Source organism: Empidonax traillii, unplaced genomic scaffold (assembly GCF_003031625.1).
Source record: "Empidonax traillii isolate 1590-97213 ecotype Southwest subspecies unplaced genomic scaffold, ASM303162v1 scaffold958:size599741, whole genome shotgun sequence".
Classification (NCBI taxonomy): Eukaryota; Metazoa; Chordata; class Aves; order Passeriformes; family Tyrannidae; genus Empidonax; species Empidonax traillii.
This window is the reverse complement of record NW_020956151.1, coordinates 352,835-368,349: the sequence shown is the minus strand read 5'-3', so window position 1 is coordinate 368,349 and position 15,515 is coordinate 352,835. Positions and strand designations below refer to the sequence as shown.

At 42.5% G+C, this 15,515-nt stretch overlaps 2 protein-coding genes across 6 annotated transcripts; both read left to right on the top strand.

Annotated features, from left to right (window-relative positions):
* Positions 1-400: 400 nt before the first annotated feature.
* On the top strand, positions 401-2,492 carry LOC114067755 (fatty acid-binding protein, liver). Its single transcript, XM_027903414.1, has 4 exons — positions 401-533; positions 1,121-1,293; positions 1,422-1,511; positions 2,382-2,492. The coding sequence occupies exons 1-4, from the start codon at positions 467-469 to the stop codon at positions 2,430-2,432; spliced, it is 381 nt and encodes a 126-aa protein (XP_027759215.1). The 5' UTR covers positions 401-466; the 3' UTR covers positions 2,433-2,492.
* A 2,253-nt stretch (positions 2,493-4,745) lies between these two features.
* Positions 4,746-15,340, top strand: SRSF10 (serine and arginine rich splicing factor 10). 5 transcript variants are annotated; one of them, XM_027903401.1, is made up of 7 exons: positions 4,746-4,940; positions 6,929-7,033; positions 8,717-8,820; positions 10,248-10,410; positions 10,705-10,758; positions 10,947-11,048; positions 14,106-15,340. In XM_027903401.1, the coding sequence occupies exons 1-7, from the start codon at positions 4,876-4,878 to the stop codon at positions 14,122-14,124; spliced, it is 612 nt and encodes a 203-aa protein (XP_027759202.1). In that variant the 5' UTR covers positions 4,746-4,875; the 3' UTR covers positions 14,125-15,340. The 5 variants fall into 5 exon arrangements, with proteins under 5 accessions (XP_027759202.1, XP_027759200.1, XP_027759204.1 ...); XM_027903399.1 differs by lacking the exon at positions 14,106-15,340 and having other exon boundaries at positions 10,947-13,625; XM_027903403.1 differs by lacking the exon at positions 10,947-11,048 and having other exon boundaries at positions 4,752-4,940; positions 10,708-10,758.
* Positions 15,341-15,515: the final 175 nt, after the last annotated feature.

Sequence of the window (15,515 nt, the reverse complement as noted above, 5' to 3'; positions counted from 1 at the left end):
CCACAGTTTTGGAGGAAATAGCTGTGGATTTTATTACTTGACTATTCACCATTTAAGGCTCAAGAGAATATTGTGATAATTAGGAAGTTCCTGCGGTGCAACAGTAAGGACCTCAACCTATTGCAAATTATGGCATTTAATCTGAAAGATTCTATTCGAAACCCAGTCAAATGTACAAAACAGAGAAGCTGGGAACAAAAAGACAACAAATGAAGCTTTGCAACGCTTCCCCAACAATTATGGATAATTAGAGCCGGGGTCAGTGACCCAAACACCCCGACCCTCAAGGTGAGGCTTTCCACGGAGCAGAACGAACTGGAGGTTACCATCATTAAAAACAAATAAATGATTAATAATTGCTATTTCCCAGTTAATAATTAGCCACCTGCCAATTTGGGCTGGCCTTTCCCCCTTTCCATAAATAGCATCCCAAGGAGCGGGGAGAGCCCTCGCCGGGTGTCACACGATGGCGTTCGCCGGGACCTGGCAGGTCTACGCTCAGGAGAACCTCGAGCCCTTCCTCAAAGCTCTTGGTAAGTGCCTGGTTCCTCCTGAAAGCCGTTTGGTACCCCACACGTGGCATCACAGCTTTTGGGGGTTGTTTTTTGGCTTTTCTTTCTGTGGTAAACTTCCCCCCTCCCACACTGCCTGGTTGGGTCTGTTATATCTAACTCGGGCTTGAAAAGAGATTGAAAATCATCACAATTGATGGAGAAGGGTTACAGATAACTCCCAAATTCTCATTTTGGTGGTAGATGAGTTCCTCAAGGAAGAAGAGCTATGCCAGAGATGCACTTGTGTTGATTAACATGTAACTTTATAAACATATTTAACTAGAAATAAGCTGTTGATGAGATGTTCAGCTTCCCAAAGTGCTCCTGGTGGTCAGGCCCTCTCTGCAATTAATCACCAGTGATTAATATATGTGATATCTGGTCAGGAACTGTGTGTGCTTATCATGTGTGAAGCTGGATTTGGTTTTTAGCTTGGATACCACTTTCTGTGATTGGTTTGTGCCTTTTGTGCCTTTACCGGAGAAAAGAATTTGCTGTTTCCTACCAACACAGCTGCTCCATAACAAAAAAAAAAAAATAAAATCCTGTTTTCCCCGTTTCTCCAGGGCTGCCAGATGACATCATCAAAGTGGCCAAAGACATCAAGCCTGTTGTCGAGATACAGCAAAAGGGAAATGACTTCGTCGTGACATCCAAAACACCCAAGCAATCCGTAACCAACTCCTTCACACTGGGAAAAGAGGCTGATATCACCACCATGGATGGCAGGAAGCTGAAGGTAATTCATTTCAGGAAGGTTCCTTCTAAAGCTCCCGTTCTGATGTGATGAGGAAACATCAGTGTCATTTATTTTCTATTTGCTGGTCCTGATTGTAACTGAGTTCCAAAAAATCTGTGTCCCGACAGTGCACTGTGAACTTGGTCAACGGGAAGCTCGTTTGCAAATCAGACAAATTCTCTCACGAGCAAGAAGTGAAAGGAAATGAAATGGTGGAGGTAAGTGTTAGGAAATGACACAATTAAGAACATTAAGAAACATGCTGAAGGAAAAAAAAGGTTGAATAGCTCTCAGCGCAGGCTCAAAATCCTGGCCCCAAAATTACATTTCTTGCAGAATTCCTTAGAGTGCCCACATCTGCAGGTACAGAATTTGAAGATATCAAACCCACCAGATAGTGGGAAACACTATTAGTATTTTTTACTCCCCTGGGGCCAATTGCAGGCACTGAAGTGTGAAGGGTTTTAGCTCCTGAGCAGCTGGAAGACTCCTTAGAAATTCCCTGGATTACCATAGCAGTGTGTCCCCCCCCTCATCTTCGGCTCCAGCAGCATCTCTGAAAGGCCAGGAAGGGCTGAGTCAAACCTGAACATTTACATTCCACCTCAATTCTTCAGAGTTCTTCAGCTCTAAATTATTTAGTGCTGACCAAGAGTTTTGCTCTACAGCGAAGCTCCTCGGGCTTCTACCAAGTGTCCCCTTGGGTAAAGATGGATCCAAAGAGCACAACTAATTCCAGAAAATTATATGGTTTGACCACACAATTTCCTAAGGTCTTAGAGGGTGTAAGGTCCAAAGGAATTTAATAACATTTGAGTTAGAAAACTACTTTTCTAACATTAGGTAAGCAAGATAGCAATAAAATGGTGTCAATGATGGCATTTATATTTAGATTTTCTGTCTTCACAGCTGGTTCTGTAAACATTTTTCCCTGGTTTGAATGTCATATTTATGGGCAGGTATTGTGAATGTATTTTCCTGAGGACCAAGATGGATTTATACATGAATTACAGAAATGTCACTTAGCTATAAATAGGTTTCCTTAAGTCTAAATGGTAAAACAAATTATGCATATTTGTCTTCTACAGACTATAACATCTGGTGGAGTAACACTGGTCAGAAGAAGCAAGAAAGTTTAAAGACAGATCATCTCTTTTGTGATACCTTTACATACCTGAAATAAAGTGCACTTTCCACAAGGTGTGATCTTTGTTGTCTGAAAAAGCAGTACAGGAAATAATTATGATTTCTGCTCTCCTTTCACACCTGTATCACTTCCCATTGTTATAGGACTGTTTTCCCTGAGTGCTCTGACAGAAGTGACAGAAATTTGACTCCCAAACAACCAACCCCGGACATAAATCATGATTAATCATGATTAAATCATTTCAGTTAATCACAATATCCCTTGGGAGCAAACAAAAGCTATAGAAATGCTTCTTGATTTCTTCCATACTCTCCAAATGTGCTCGGCTTCAGTTTGTGTGTCTAATAAAGTTTAATCTTCTACCAAACTCCTTTATAACCTGGCCAGCAAAGAACAATCAGACATTTGTTGGGCTGATCTTGCGCCACATGGCACAGGAATAGAAACAGTGGTATTTTAAAAAGCTGTTATGTATTTAACAGCCAGTAACAAAGTAATAACAGGGTGCCTGTTCTTAAACTGAACTGCATGTGAGTACAATTAACCAAAACAAAATGAGGCACAAGCAATTTGGGAAGTGTATTCTTATTGTGGGACAAGGCTGTTCTCACTGGGAGTTTTACTGGCATAAAGGATCATTGTGTTCATTCTGCTTCCCAGGCAGTTCTGATGCTAAGGAGACTTTTGCAGGCAGAATTAAATTCCACGGGAGTTTGCACAGAAGAAATAAGATCGACAGCAGAGAAATCAAGGCTGGTAAAACTCAGGGAGGAGGAGGCCAAAAGCCAGCCAAGAGCTCACCACCATTGTTTGGGAGTTGCTGGGTAACTGCTGCAAACTTGCACCCTGAAACCAAACACACAGCTTGGTGTTCCAACGGCAGCTTCACAGGACGCCGATCAAACGCTGCGTCTGTAAACTGTAGGATAGAAAATACGAGACACTTGGCGTTGATTTCTAAATGCAGGGATCATTTATTACTCATTTAAAGCCTGTTACAGAACAACAGCGATTTGCTTTGATGATTTAAAACGGGAGTGATGGTAAAGCACAATGTCTATATGTGTGTTTGCTTTGAAAAGAAACATGAAGGTGTTATTTCGGTTCAGTACCTACCTAAATATTCCCAGCACACTTGACACATAAACTGCCTGGCAAACTCACATTTATTCAACCTCAGTTGATGGCAACTGGAATACAAAGGGGATTTAAGTTACAGATTGTAGATACTACACACTAAAAACACACTAATCCTGTTTAGAACTTTAACTGATACTAAGCCATTTTAATTTGAAACTACTATAAATTCAGCAACTCCCATCTCTCTTCTGCAGTCCTGAACAGACCACTGAGTGTACAATTGCCATAAATTCCTCTTTTTTTTTTTTCTTTTTTTTTTTTTTTTTTTTTTTTTTTTTTTTTTTGGAAGAGTGGTGTATGTAGCTGACACGCACCTCCTGTGTGTGTGATTGAACTTCATCTGTCACTCAAAAACTGTAAACCCCGTGCGATTTTGAGCGTGAGATATTGCCAGCATAGGAACAGCCATGTCCACCCACCAGTTTTCATTCATGAATATTAAAGAAGAGAAAAAAAGTGAAAATCCACTAGCGACAGACACCAGGGCTGCAACAACTCCAAGTCTTTCAGTCCCAGCAGCAGATTTGCTGAAAATCCCTCACATGAAATGTAAACCCCCTTCATTGAACCCTTCCTCAAATCCTGTGACTGTTCAGTCACAGATCTGCCATTTCTCCTCCTGTACGTGGCGAGTCACACGAGGATGGCAAGAAACAATCTCTCCACCCTCCTACTGTATTTTTTTTTCATCACACAAATGGCTTTAGCGAAACAGGGCTGGTCCTGTGCAAACAGCAGGATAAAAGTTCCTGCGGGTAACGGCGTGGAACACAAAAATCGGGTTCGTTGCTCTTGAGCGAGGGAAGGGGGCTGTGTAGGTTGAAGCTGTCCCAGTTTGCTGTGCAGGAGTGCACAGGAGGACATATTATAGGAGTACATGTATTACAGAGCACACAGGAGCGCACAGGAGGGGGCCACAGCGCCCTGAAGCAGCTGCGTGAGGCTGCGGCCCTGCGACCCCTCAGGGGTGGGCCCGTCCGCCATCTTGTCCTCCTTCGCCCCCTTCCCGCTCCTTTTGGGCGGGAAAAGCGACCCGGGTCCGGCGCATGCGCACAGCGGATCCGTCCGACAGGGAAGGGGGCAGGTTTTGGCGCCGCGCTCCGCTCTCGCCGGAAGCCCCCGCGCGCGCGGGAAGTCTCGCGAGAGGCGGCGCGCGGGCGGGCGGGCGGGCGGTGCAGCTCCCCTCAGGCCGCCTCAGCCGCTCCCGCCGCGCCGCCCTCTCTCTCTCTCTCTCCCTCCTTCCTTCCTTCCTTCCTTCCCTCCTTCCTTCCTCCCCCTTCGCCGCCGACGCCGACATGTCCCGCTACCTGCGGCCCCCCAACACCTCGCTCTTCGTGCGGAACGTGGCCGACGACACCCGGTGAGTGGGGGCGGAGCGGGGGGGCCCGCGCAGGCTTTGGCGGGCTCGCTAGGCCGCGCGCGCGCGGGGGTCCCCCCGCAGCGGGCCCGGCCCGCTCCCTCCTTCCCTCCCTCCCTCCCCGCCGCACTCCCGGCTCCTTCCCCTCCGCTCTCCCCGCCATCCATCCCCCTGCGGGCGCTCCTCGCCGTGCTGCCCGTTCCCCGCCTCCTGCACGAGGATCCCGTTTTCCCAAACGGCGCCTTGCTGGGCAGAACAAAGCTGGGCCGCGAGAGAGTGGAGACTCCCGCACCCGCCGCTGAGCGGGAGATTCCAGGCGGGATGTTGGCGCACTGGAGCCGGGAATGCTGCTTTTGGAAACGCAGGACTGTTGTTAAATACAGTGCCCCAAAACGCCTGGCGTGGCCGGGTCCGTTAGCGCGGGAGCCGCGGCCGGTTCGGGTGGGATGTTCTGCGTTAAGCGCTCAGGACGGAGCGGGGGAAGCGCCGCTCGTTCTGTTATAACCGCGATGTAGCGAGACCCTGTGAGGGCTGAGAACGTGCAGTGAGAGAACTCCTCACAGGGAATTAAAATCACCTCGAAGTGCGCGTCGCCTGGGTTCTTATTTAGGTGTTTTCATTAAGCTGCTAGTTTCCTCCATTCCTCTTGCAGTTCGTCGTGTCCCCTTAGTGTTGTCGGTCGTGGCACATATACAGAGCATTTTGGTGTGGAATGCCCGTGTCAAAGCACTCCCGTGTTGTAGATTTTTTTGGTAGCATTTTTGTGGAGGTCCCTTGTGAGATACAGTTCTATAAAATGCAAGTTTTCCAACTCTCTGCCTGGGCGACTTGTATCGAAGTTGCTCAGCAAATAACAGCAGCGTGGGCACGGCGGAATGGAATGAATTAGGAACCTTGTGATCCAAAGTGTAAATCGCTTCAAAATCAACTTTTTTTTTTTTTTCATGAACTTTCTCTTTCCAGTCGTTTAATTTACTGTAAGAGCAGTTGAGGGGGACGATTGCTTCCAAATGCTTTAAAATAATGTGCATCCTGTTGAGGCTTCACCATAAAGTTGTGATTAGGTAGCACAGCGTTCCTGGAGATGGTTTCATTGTGAGATCTCAGGGCTGGTTGTTGTAGTTCCCTTCTGCCAGCATTGACCATGTGGAGATTTGTTTCCCAACTGATGAAAAAGAGAAATGTAAAAATACTAAAAAACCAGCACTGACTCATTATACCCTCTAAATATGGTATTATATTAGTCTTTCTCATACAGGTTTTTGTCCTCAAATGTCACAAAAGTACATGTAAAGAAGCTGATGTGATTAAGAAACCTCTGTGTTGGGGAGAGAGTGGTTGTTCCAGGGATAGTTGCACTTGGACAGTTTTGTCCCAGCTCTCTAAAGCCAATTCCTTGGAAAAACTGGCCTGAGGGCACGAGTGGTTGCTCACTCGAGATCTGTTCTATTTGATGTGGTTGTAAGTATTGATTATTCTATGCAAATGAGTTGGGGTGACTGGTTTATTCTTGTAATGTTTATTTGGATCTTATAATTGATGTTTGGGTGTTGCAGAATGACTGTTGAGCTACGTGAGGTACTTGAGTAATAATAATAATAATTCTTAACAGTCCTTTTTTTCCTGTTTTTTCCTGCCCTGTGCTGGTACCTCCTGCATTGAATTAACTGATGGGCATCGCTCCTCAGTTGGTACTTCCTTTTTGAGTTATGCTGAAGGCTGGTTTCCAACTGCCAGGGTGTATCTTGACCATCCTGAGTCTGGAGTGATTCACAGAATCCTGCTGTTCTTCCAGCTCTGAATTGCTCAAACGCTTCTTTCCCCACCCCCAAAAAATGTTTTGCTGCTTTCCTCCTCTCCCACCTGCTTCCAAAAACCAGAGTTGGTCATACTGATTGTAGATTTTTTAAAATTTTTTTTAAAATTTGCTGCATGTTTTTCAACACTTTAAACAGTGAGAAAACCCATCTAAGCTGTTTGTGATGTTCCAGGTCTGAAGATTTGCGCCGGGAATTTGGTCGTTATGGGCCTATAGTTGATGTTTACGTTCCACTTGACTTCTACACCCGCCGTCCCAGAGGATTTGCTTATGTTCAATATCCTTTCTTCAGATGGCTCATTAGTGAGGGGTGTTGACGTTTGAAATTCAAGTTTGTGTAAGAGGTAACCAATCTAAATGAAAAAGCAGTTTACTTTTGTGTTGTATCTAATAAGTGTCTTACTTATGTCGTGGTGTTTCGTTATTTTTGAAGATTAACTTCTCTCGATTGTTCTTTGCCTTTCTTTTTTTTTTTTTTTTTTTTTGCAAAACTTAAATCAAGTCCAGTAATATAAAAGCTTGCTTATGTCACTGAAATTAATATTATGTGATTTAAATGCAAATTTATCACTAACTCAAGATTGTCTGCCACGTTTTAATTATCGCTGGTGTGTAAGTGAAGTTGTGCTTAGCAAAATGTGGCTGGTGTTCCAATATAATATACTGTTAATTTAACAAATGGAAACTGGAATCACTTGATCAAAATCAGATTGTTTAAAAAATGAGGTGAACTTCTTTCTCTAATATTGTCCCCTAATTTGCTGTCCTCTGTTGTTGCCTCAGAATGTAAAGCTGTACAGTAATGGCGACCCCAAAGAGAAAGCATGAAAGAACCTTTAGAGTAGAGTTCAACAATTAAGGCAAGTAGACAAGCCAAAGACCTCTTAAGGATCAGGCTTGAAGAGAAGGGAGAGTTTGGGAAAAGAAAAAATAAAGAAAAGCTGGAAGAAGGACAAGCCATAATGGGAGACAAAGCTTCGCTTTATCTGCAAAAGGGGGAAAAGGTTGTTTTTCAAAGTAAAAGATAAAGCCATCTGTCATTTTTGGCCAAGCATCTCATGACAAGTCCTTCTGACAAGCACTTAAAGAGTTAAAGGTCAAGATGAAGTTGAATGGTGGCCAAGATTAAAGGAGTCATACCTGATGTATCCTACAGAATAACAGTTTTTCTTCTGTCTGTCACGTAAGCAGTAATTTGATGAATTATTCTGGTTTAGTCCATTGACAAAACCTGTAATATTTCTCTTGTGAGTGCTCCTGTAACTGTGGTCTGAATGAAACGGGGTTTATCGAGGGAGATGCTACGGCAGGGCAGTTTCTCCTCTGCAGAGCTGATGCTGCTGAGAACTGAGTTGCCTCGAGGAGAAGGGAACTCCCTGCTTTGGGTCCCGTAGCTGGAGCAGGTGTGCAAATTACAGCATGAAAATGAATGTCTGACCCTGCACGTTGGCCCTGACTGACAGTGCAGGGCTGGCAGGGTCTGCTCTTACCTCAGCCTGGGCAAGGTCTGTACACACAGAAATTCTAAAACCAGTTGGTAAAGCTCAATCCCAGTTCTAACATTGATATTTGCTGTTGGTACCTCCAACATAATTGAAGAACAGGGTTTAATTTTAATAAACTCAGCGCAGTGGAGAGAACTAAATGACCATTAATAAGTGTATTTGAAAAAGGATACCGTTATTTTCTTTGCATAAGTACAGGTGGGAGAAGAGAAAAGTTGGAGTATCACATAGCAACTGCTTGCTGATGGATAAGTTCACGGTCATATTATGAGACTTTAATTTTATTATAGGAGTTCTCAGCTGGTGGTTAATTAAAAAAGAAATAACTCACTAGTGTAGCATGACAAAAGAACTCGAAAAAAAAGCCACCTGTAAAATTAGAAAAGAACTGGTTTTTATTTTTAATACCAAATGTGTAAACTGCTCAAATTCCCAAGTACCTTAACACTCCCCACATTCGAAGATGTCCGTGATGCAGAGGATGCTCTCCATAATTTGGATCGAAAGTGGATCTGTGGAAGGCAAATAGAAATCCAGTTTGCACAGGGGGATCGGAAGAGTAAGTGCCTTGCGGGGTGTTTCATCCCGCCCTGATTTTACCCTTAATTTTAGCACCATGTTCTGACTTGTATATAAATAGCATGTGGATGTTTTGCTTTTTATCCAGTAACTATTAATGACTCGTTTTAGTTATAAACAGATAACTAAGTGCAACAGTCACTTACCACAGTCATTCTTAGGAGCTTTCTGTGCAGTTCTCTGTGATTTCCAGGATTCAGGTAATGTCTTCATTTCCATTTGGTTTCAGGATAAAAGTAAATTTCAAGGTATCTCAGTTCAACATGGAACAGAATCTTTCTTTTCTGAACAGATCACTGTGAGGAGAACTGAGGTCTTTTAAATCTGTTGTTTGTGTACATAGTCTTAATTTGCAGAGAGATACAGGTATTATATGAAATGCTTGGTAAACCTGGCACAATCCTGCTGATCTAAACCAGGACTGTGACACTCGTGTGCTGCTTGGGAATAAAAGTACCTTAAAGATCTTCAGTTACAGCTCTCAGAGAAACAACCTGACTATCCAGTTTTCTCTCAAATACACACAATTAACTTCTGTTGAAGTCAATGGAAATTTTACACTCTAAAGGACAAGTTTCTGTGCTGTGTATAAACACTGGGATTTCTGTTAAGCTTCTGAACAACATTAACTGAATCTCCCTTAGTGTTGTAAGCAGCAGCACTTAAACATAAAAATTAAAGGCATTTAGTCCGGTGTTTGTTACAGTGTGCTATGTTTAAAATACTTAGAGCATGGTCTTTGGGTTTGAATGAGAGTGGGATTTGATACAAAGAAAGGAGAGCTGTGCTGCTTAGAGGAAATACAATGGAAGACTAATAAGTTCATTCATTCTTAATTACTTTAGTAACTGAGCCCCAGATTGAACGTGCATTGTTTTACTGTTTTACTTTTGGAATCAAACTTCTCTGTGTGGCATCTACTGATACCTCCGTATAAGCTACCTTTTAGTCATGAAAGTCATCTGGGGATCAGGTGTGATGCCTGGCGCTGTGTAATCAGGGAAACGAGTGTTTAATTAATTCCCTGTTAGCTTTCACTCACTGGGTAAATTCAGGAATGTTAGAATGTCTCAGTCATGGGTTTGACCTGACATACCAGTTTCCAGCTGGCCTGAAATCACCTCTGCCAGTTCTGTGCTCTGGTTTTATGGAGCATTAGTCCTTTCTTAACTGTTTTTGAGGGAGGTTTTGGTTGGGTTTTTTTTCTAGATTTATAATGCCCTGGAGGCTGCTTTAATTTTTGTCCAGTGGTTAAAGCAGCATAAAAGTGGCCTCTTATCTGTCCTTTCATAAACATCTCTGATAGAATCACAAATGAGCGTTTGCTAAACACCAGATAGGTGGATTAGTCACTGAAGGGGGAAAGTGGGGCACCTTTTTCAACTTAAATATTGCTATTTTTTACAGCACCAAATCAAATGAAAGCCAAGGAAGGGAGAAACCTGTACAGTTCCTCTCGTTACGATGACTATGACAGATACCGGCGATCCCGGAGTCGGAGTTACGAGAGGAGACGGTCTAGGAGTCGTTCCTTTGATTACAGCTATAGAAGATCCTATAGTCCCAGAAAGTAAGTGTGCAGTGTGTGTTTGGCCTCAGCTGCACAGCAGCCTGCTGGAGGAGAAACACCACCTTGACTGCTTAATTGTTATAAAATTGTGAATTATCCTTTTCTGTCGGGGGAGTAACTTGTGGGAGTTGCTTATCTTGCATGCCGTATCACATCAGAGACAGTGAATGAAATGGCTCTGTGCTTCACTGGAGAATGATTTAAAAGTGCACAGCTTGACAGTTGATTTATGAAGCATTTGTACACCTGCATAGGTATTTGTCACCGTTTACTTTTTCTGATGTACCTTTTTAGCAGTAGACCTACGGGGAGACCTCGTCGTAGCAGAAGCCATTCGGACAATGATAGGTAAAACCACTTTTTCCACCCTTTGAATTGAAAGCTTAGATCACTGTATTCCTTTAACTAACTATAGGGTTAAAAAAAAAAAAAAAAAAAGTTTCTCCTGCAAAAACGGTAAACAATTTTTGATGTACTAGATGTCTAAGAATAGTGTTTTTACATTCAAATCTCCTCTCTCCCCTTTATTCTGATAGGTTCAAACACCGCAATCGATCTTTTTCAAGATCTAAGTCCAATTCAAGATCACGATCCAAGTCACAGCCCAAGAAAGAAATGAAGGCTAAATCACGGTCTAGGTCTGCATCTCACACCAAATCTAGAGGCACCTCTAAAACAGATTCTAAAACACACTATAAGTCCAGCTCAAGATATGAGAAGGAGTCGAGAAAAAAAGAACCAGCTAGATCCAAATCACAGTCAAGATCACATTCTAGATCTAGGTCAAAATCCAGATCGAGGTCTTGGACTAGTCCCAAGTCCAGTGGCCACTAACAGTGTATCCATGTTGGTTTAGGCATGTAAGATTCATTTACACACAGTTCAGTTTACTTAAATTATCAGGAATATGATGTTGCAACAGTGCTAAAAAATATTTTCTTTGTCAGTTTTCCCTGTAGCCGACAATGGTTAAAATTAAAACAGTGTTGAGAAGCCACAGAGAGAGAGAGAGGGAGAGAGAATGTCCACTTGATTACATGTCATGGGCAGCTACTGATTTGGTTGTGGTGTCTCTATGTATATTTTTGTAAAGATTTGCATTTTTAATGCTTAGATATTGGTGATGAGTCGATTGATCGTAACTTGCAACATTGTCCTTTTACAAATGTCACACCCATAGAGAAATTGGTACACAGTTTGTGCTGAGCAGTTAAACCAACCGTTTAACTGCTTCTTTGACTCTAAACTTTGTGAGAAAGCAGAAAACTGGACAGCTGTAGTGCAAGCACTGGCTGCTGGGAAATCAGCCTGGCAGTTTGTTCCCGAGGCTCCAGGGCAGGTTTCGGTGTTCTCCGCGCCCACCAGCACCACTAGGGTGGTAATTGGAGCCCTTTGGAGAGATATTTTGGAGATTTCTCTTTAACCCTGGACAGATGGTACTGACATTGCATGTACGACACGGGGAGAGAGTTTGGACTGTGCAGTGTCGTGACGTGTCGGGACAGAGGCTTCACTGCCTTTGGCCTGGCTGTTCTAAAGGTGTGAGAAGAGGGGGTAAAAAAACCCGCCTTGAAATGGAAAATCAAATTCAGATTTCAGCAAGCAGCAGAGCAACTGAATATTAGGTTGTATGTACATTTTATGCAGTTTTTGTATCTATTCTAAATTTTAGTGAGCAGTTAACCATAAAATTGCTTAGTTTTCCTGCTGTTAGATACAAGTAGATCGTTTCGAGTTGTGTGTGTACAGTATATAAGAACTAAACTTTAATGCCAATGACTCCTGTGGTTAGTTGGTGTACTCATAGGTATCAAACCGTAGCCATCTCCCTTCCTGGGTAACCAGGCTTGCTTTTTACACAGCAAAAAAAAAAAGCAGTTGGTCAAGCAAGTCTGAATCACTCCTTCCTCAGAATTGATAGTTGGTTTGGTTACAAGATTTTGTTTTACTTCAGAACAAACGTTTGGAGTTGGATATGAACAAGAGCTGCATCTCTAGCTATGTAGTTTATCACTAATATACAGTATATTTAGAAAATTGAATGTGAAAAAATAACAAACCCAGTGTGTAATCTCATCAGTATTTCTCTAGAAGGCAAGATCCTTTGTTATGGAAATGGCTTTTGGCATTGTTTTTTGTTTTTTGTTTTTTTTTCTATTTACTTTCAAAAGCCAGCATCAAACATTTAGTGTTCCTCACTGTCTGACGTCGTAGCATATAAAGGCATCGATTTCCAAAAAGTTCCTTTTTAGAGAAATGTTTTAGGGTTTGGGTTTAGTGTTCCAGCAGGGCCTCCAAAGGAGTGCAGATGGCTTTGGAGCATCGGAACGTGCTTTAGGGGTTTGATGGTAGAATCTTTGTACATTTGATAGCATTTCTAACTTTTCCTTTACTGTTTGCAGTTAATGTTCATGTTCTGCTATGCAATCATTTATATGCACGTTCCTTTAATTTTGTAGACTTTCCTTGGATGTATAGTTTAAAAACAGCAAAAAGTCTATTTAAAAACTGTAGCAGTAGCGTGCAGCTCTAGCAGAGGAAAGTTGTGGGATTAAACTTTGTATTTCCTTTCTTATAGAGGCTTCTAAAAAGGTATTTTTATATGTTCTTTTTAACAAATATTGTGTACTACCTTTAAAACATCGATGTTTTGATCAAAATTACTAAAGACCCAGCTTATTTTCTGCTTGCTGTAAATTTAGCAAACATGCTGTAATAAAAAAATGAAGGAAATACTGATCCACTGGAATTCTTGTAGCTTTAGAATTTGACTCCAGAGCATGGTTAGGAATAGAGCTATGCACCCCTTATGGAGTAAAATCCTTACTATGGTACTTCAGTAAAGGCAGGAATTTATCATTTGATACCTGAATAAATGTCATTTCACATTTTTTTAAAGGGGTACGAGACAAAATGAGAATGATAAGCATAAGTGTTAGTCTAATATATTGAATTTTATTTACCATCGACTTTCATTATTGCTGGATGAACTTGCCCTGTGGTTATAATTCAGATATTATTAGCCGGGTCATGAACTACATAAAAGCAACAACTGAAGGTGCTAATAGGATCAAATTTATAGTATCACCTTATCAATTTATAGTTGCCATATCAAAACTGGTGCCAGCAGTGGTTCTGTGGGAGGTGACAAAGCTTTGCTGGTGACGTTCAGAGATGGAGCTGCCTCCTGGCACTTGCAGGAGGTTCTACCACTCCGAAAACCCCTCTGTAAAGCACTTAATTACCTTGATACACTCTTACCTCTGAAAGCTGAGCTGTGAATTATCTTGCAGCTTTCTGCTTGTAACAGCAGAACCCCCCACCCTTTTCAGCTCTATCTGTATGGTCTTCATGACTGAATCTTGCTTAAAAGGGGTCTTGGTGACTGTGGTGGGGGAAGTGGGGTTTGTTTGTGTCAGGGACCTGCAAGGTCGTTAATGCTCACCTTAGTCCAGCGGGGATCAGAGCTGGATCAGGGGGAGGAGGGAGGAGAACATCTCCAAGCCCAGGCTGAGTGATTGGAGACTGCAGAGTAACAGTAACTATTCCTTTACTATTGTGTCAGCATGTCCTTATATTGTGTGCCTCAACATTTATGTATAGCACAGTTTAATTCTTTTTGTTTTGAAAATCCAGTTCATTGCAAGTATAATGTAGTGTCTGCCAGTTCTGATGGTTCTTTCTTTCTCTCCCAGAGGTAGGACTAAACTTTGACTTGACTTGTGTATATGAACAAGCCAGAAAAGCCGAACACAAACCCACGATGTTTCAAGAGTGCATGAATAAAGATGTTGTCCTAGTTCTTGCTCCCATGGAAAAATTGTGAAGAAGCTGTTCTGTGGGCCTTTCAGTTGGGGACGAGTTAGCAGGATGTGGCCAAAAGGGCAGGGAATGTTTATGCATTCATGCAAGTCAAGCCACAGCCCATCTAGATAACATCTCCCTTCCTTGATGCAGGTATCCTAGTCCTGCCCTAAAAAAAATCCAGGAGCCTGTCTTGTGCAAGCTTCCTGCAGGTTATGCACAGCTGGAATGCAAGAACATTGCAGGCTACAAAAGATCATGTCTAGGCATCTTTCTTTTGGAGTCTCAAGAACGGTGGGAATTGCTGGGGTTTTTTTTCCTGTGGTAAACTAGATTTTTGTCATTCCTGCGAAATTTGTAGAATTGAAGTAGTGTGTAAAAGAAAAAAAAAATAATAATATTCTGCTGAAATAATGGCTGTGCTCCAAAGTATCTGCAGCAAATCGATGGGTGGCAGCACTCATAGAAGGCTCTATTGGAACTTCTTTTTCACCTAAAGTCCATGCACCCAACTGGTAATTAAAACTCTTCAATTTAGTGGTTAAGTAGCTGGGTGTTTAATTAGGGACTCTGATAGACTGGTCTCTGAAAGCTCAATGTTATCCTTTCTATGTCTTTTCAAGATGTTTAATGTACAGTATCATGGTTTTACTGGAAGTGGAATTTTTCCGTTTCGATGTTATTTGGAGCTCTCTGCTCGGCCAGAGGTTTCTCTCCTGACTGTTCAGGCTGGAGGCACAGCCCGTGCTGGGAGAAGGGCAGGGGGAGCCATCGCAGCACTGCTGCTGGGTTTGGCAGGGATGGTGCAGATGAACATTCTGAAATACAAAGGGATAAATTGACACATTTTTAGGACATAAATCACCCGTTGAGAATTGCTGGTTTTCTCCATTTATCTTGTAACTTGCTTAAAAAGTCTGTAGTCCATTGCTATAATATTTGTCTAAAGATGCTCTTGCTGATGAGACTATTGTAGGAAGGGAAGACTCTGTACCCTGTAGTGTGTTTGATCGAAGATGCTGATGTTTTATTCATCCACATCCTTTCTTCTTGAGTTTTGTGTTCCATCTGTGCAAATAACCCTGTGAATTGGGAATAAAATGTTCAAGTTTTGACTATAACTTGAGAGCACCTTCTGACTTAATTAATTAGTCTGTGGGAGATGGAGCCCCAGTGTCGCCAGGTTCTGCTTTTGTGAGGAATGTTGATTAGTGTTAATTTTCAAGCCATGTGTTCCCAAGCCTCTGGAAGGGCACGAAGGAAAAGGCTGCAGTTTAAGAAACCTCCTTTGTGAAGGGAGC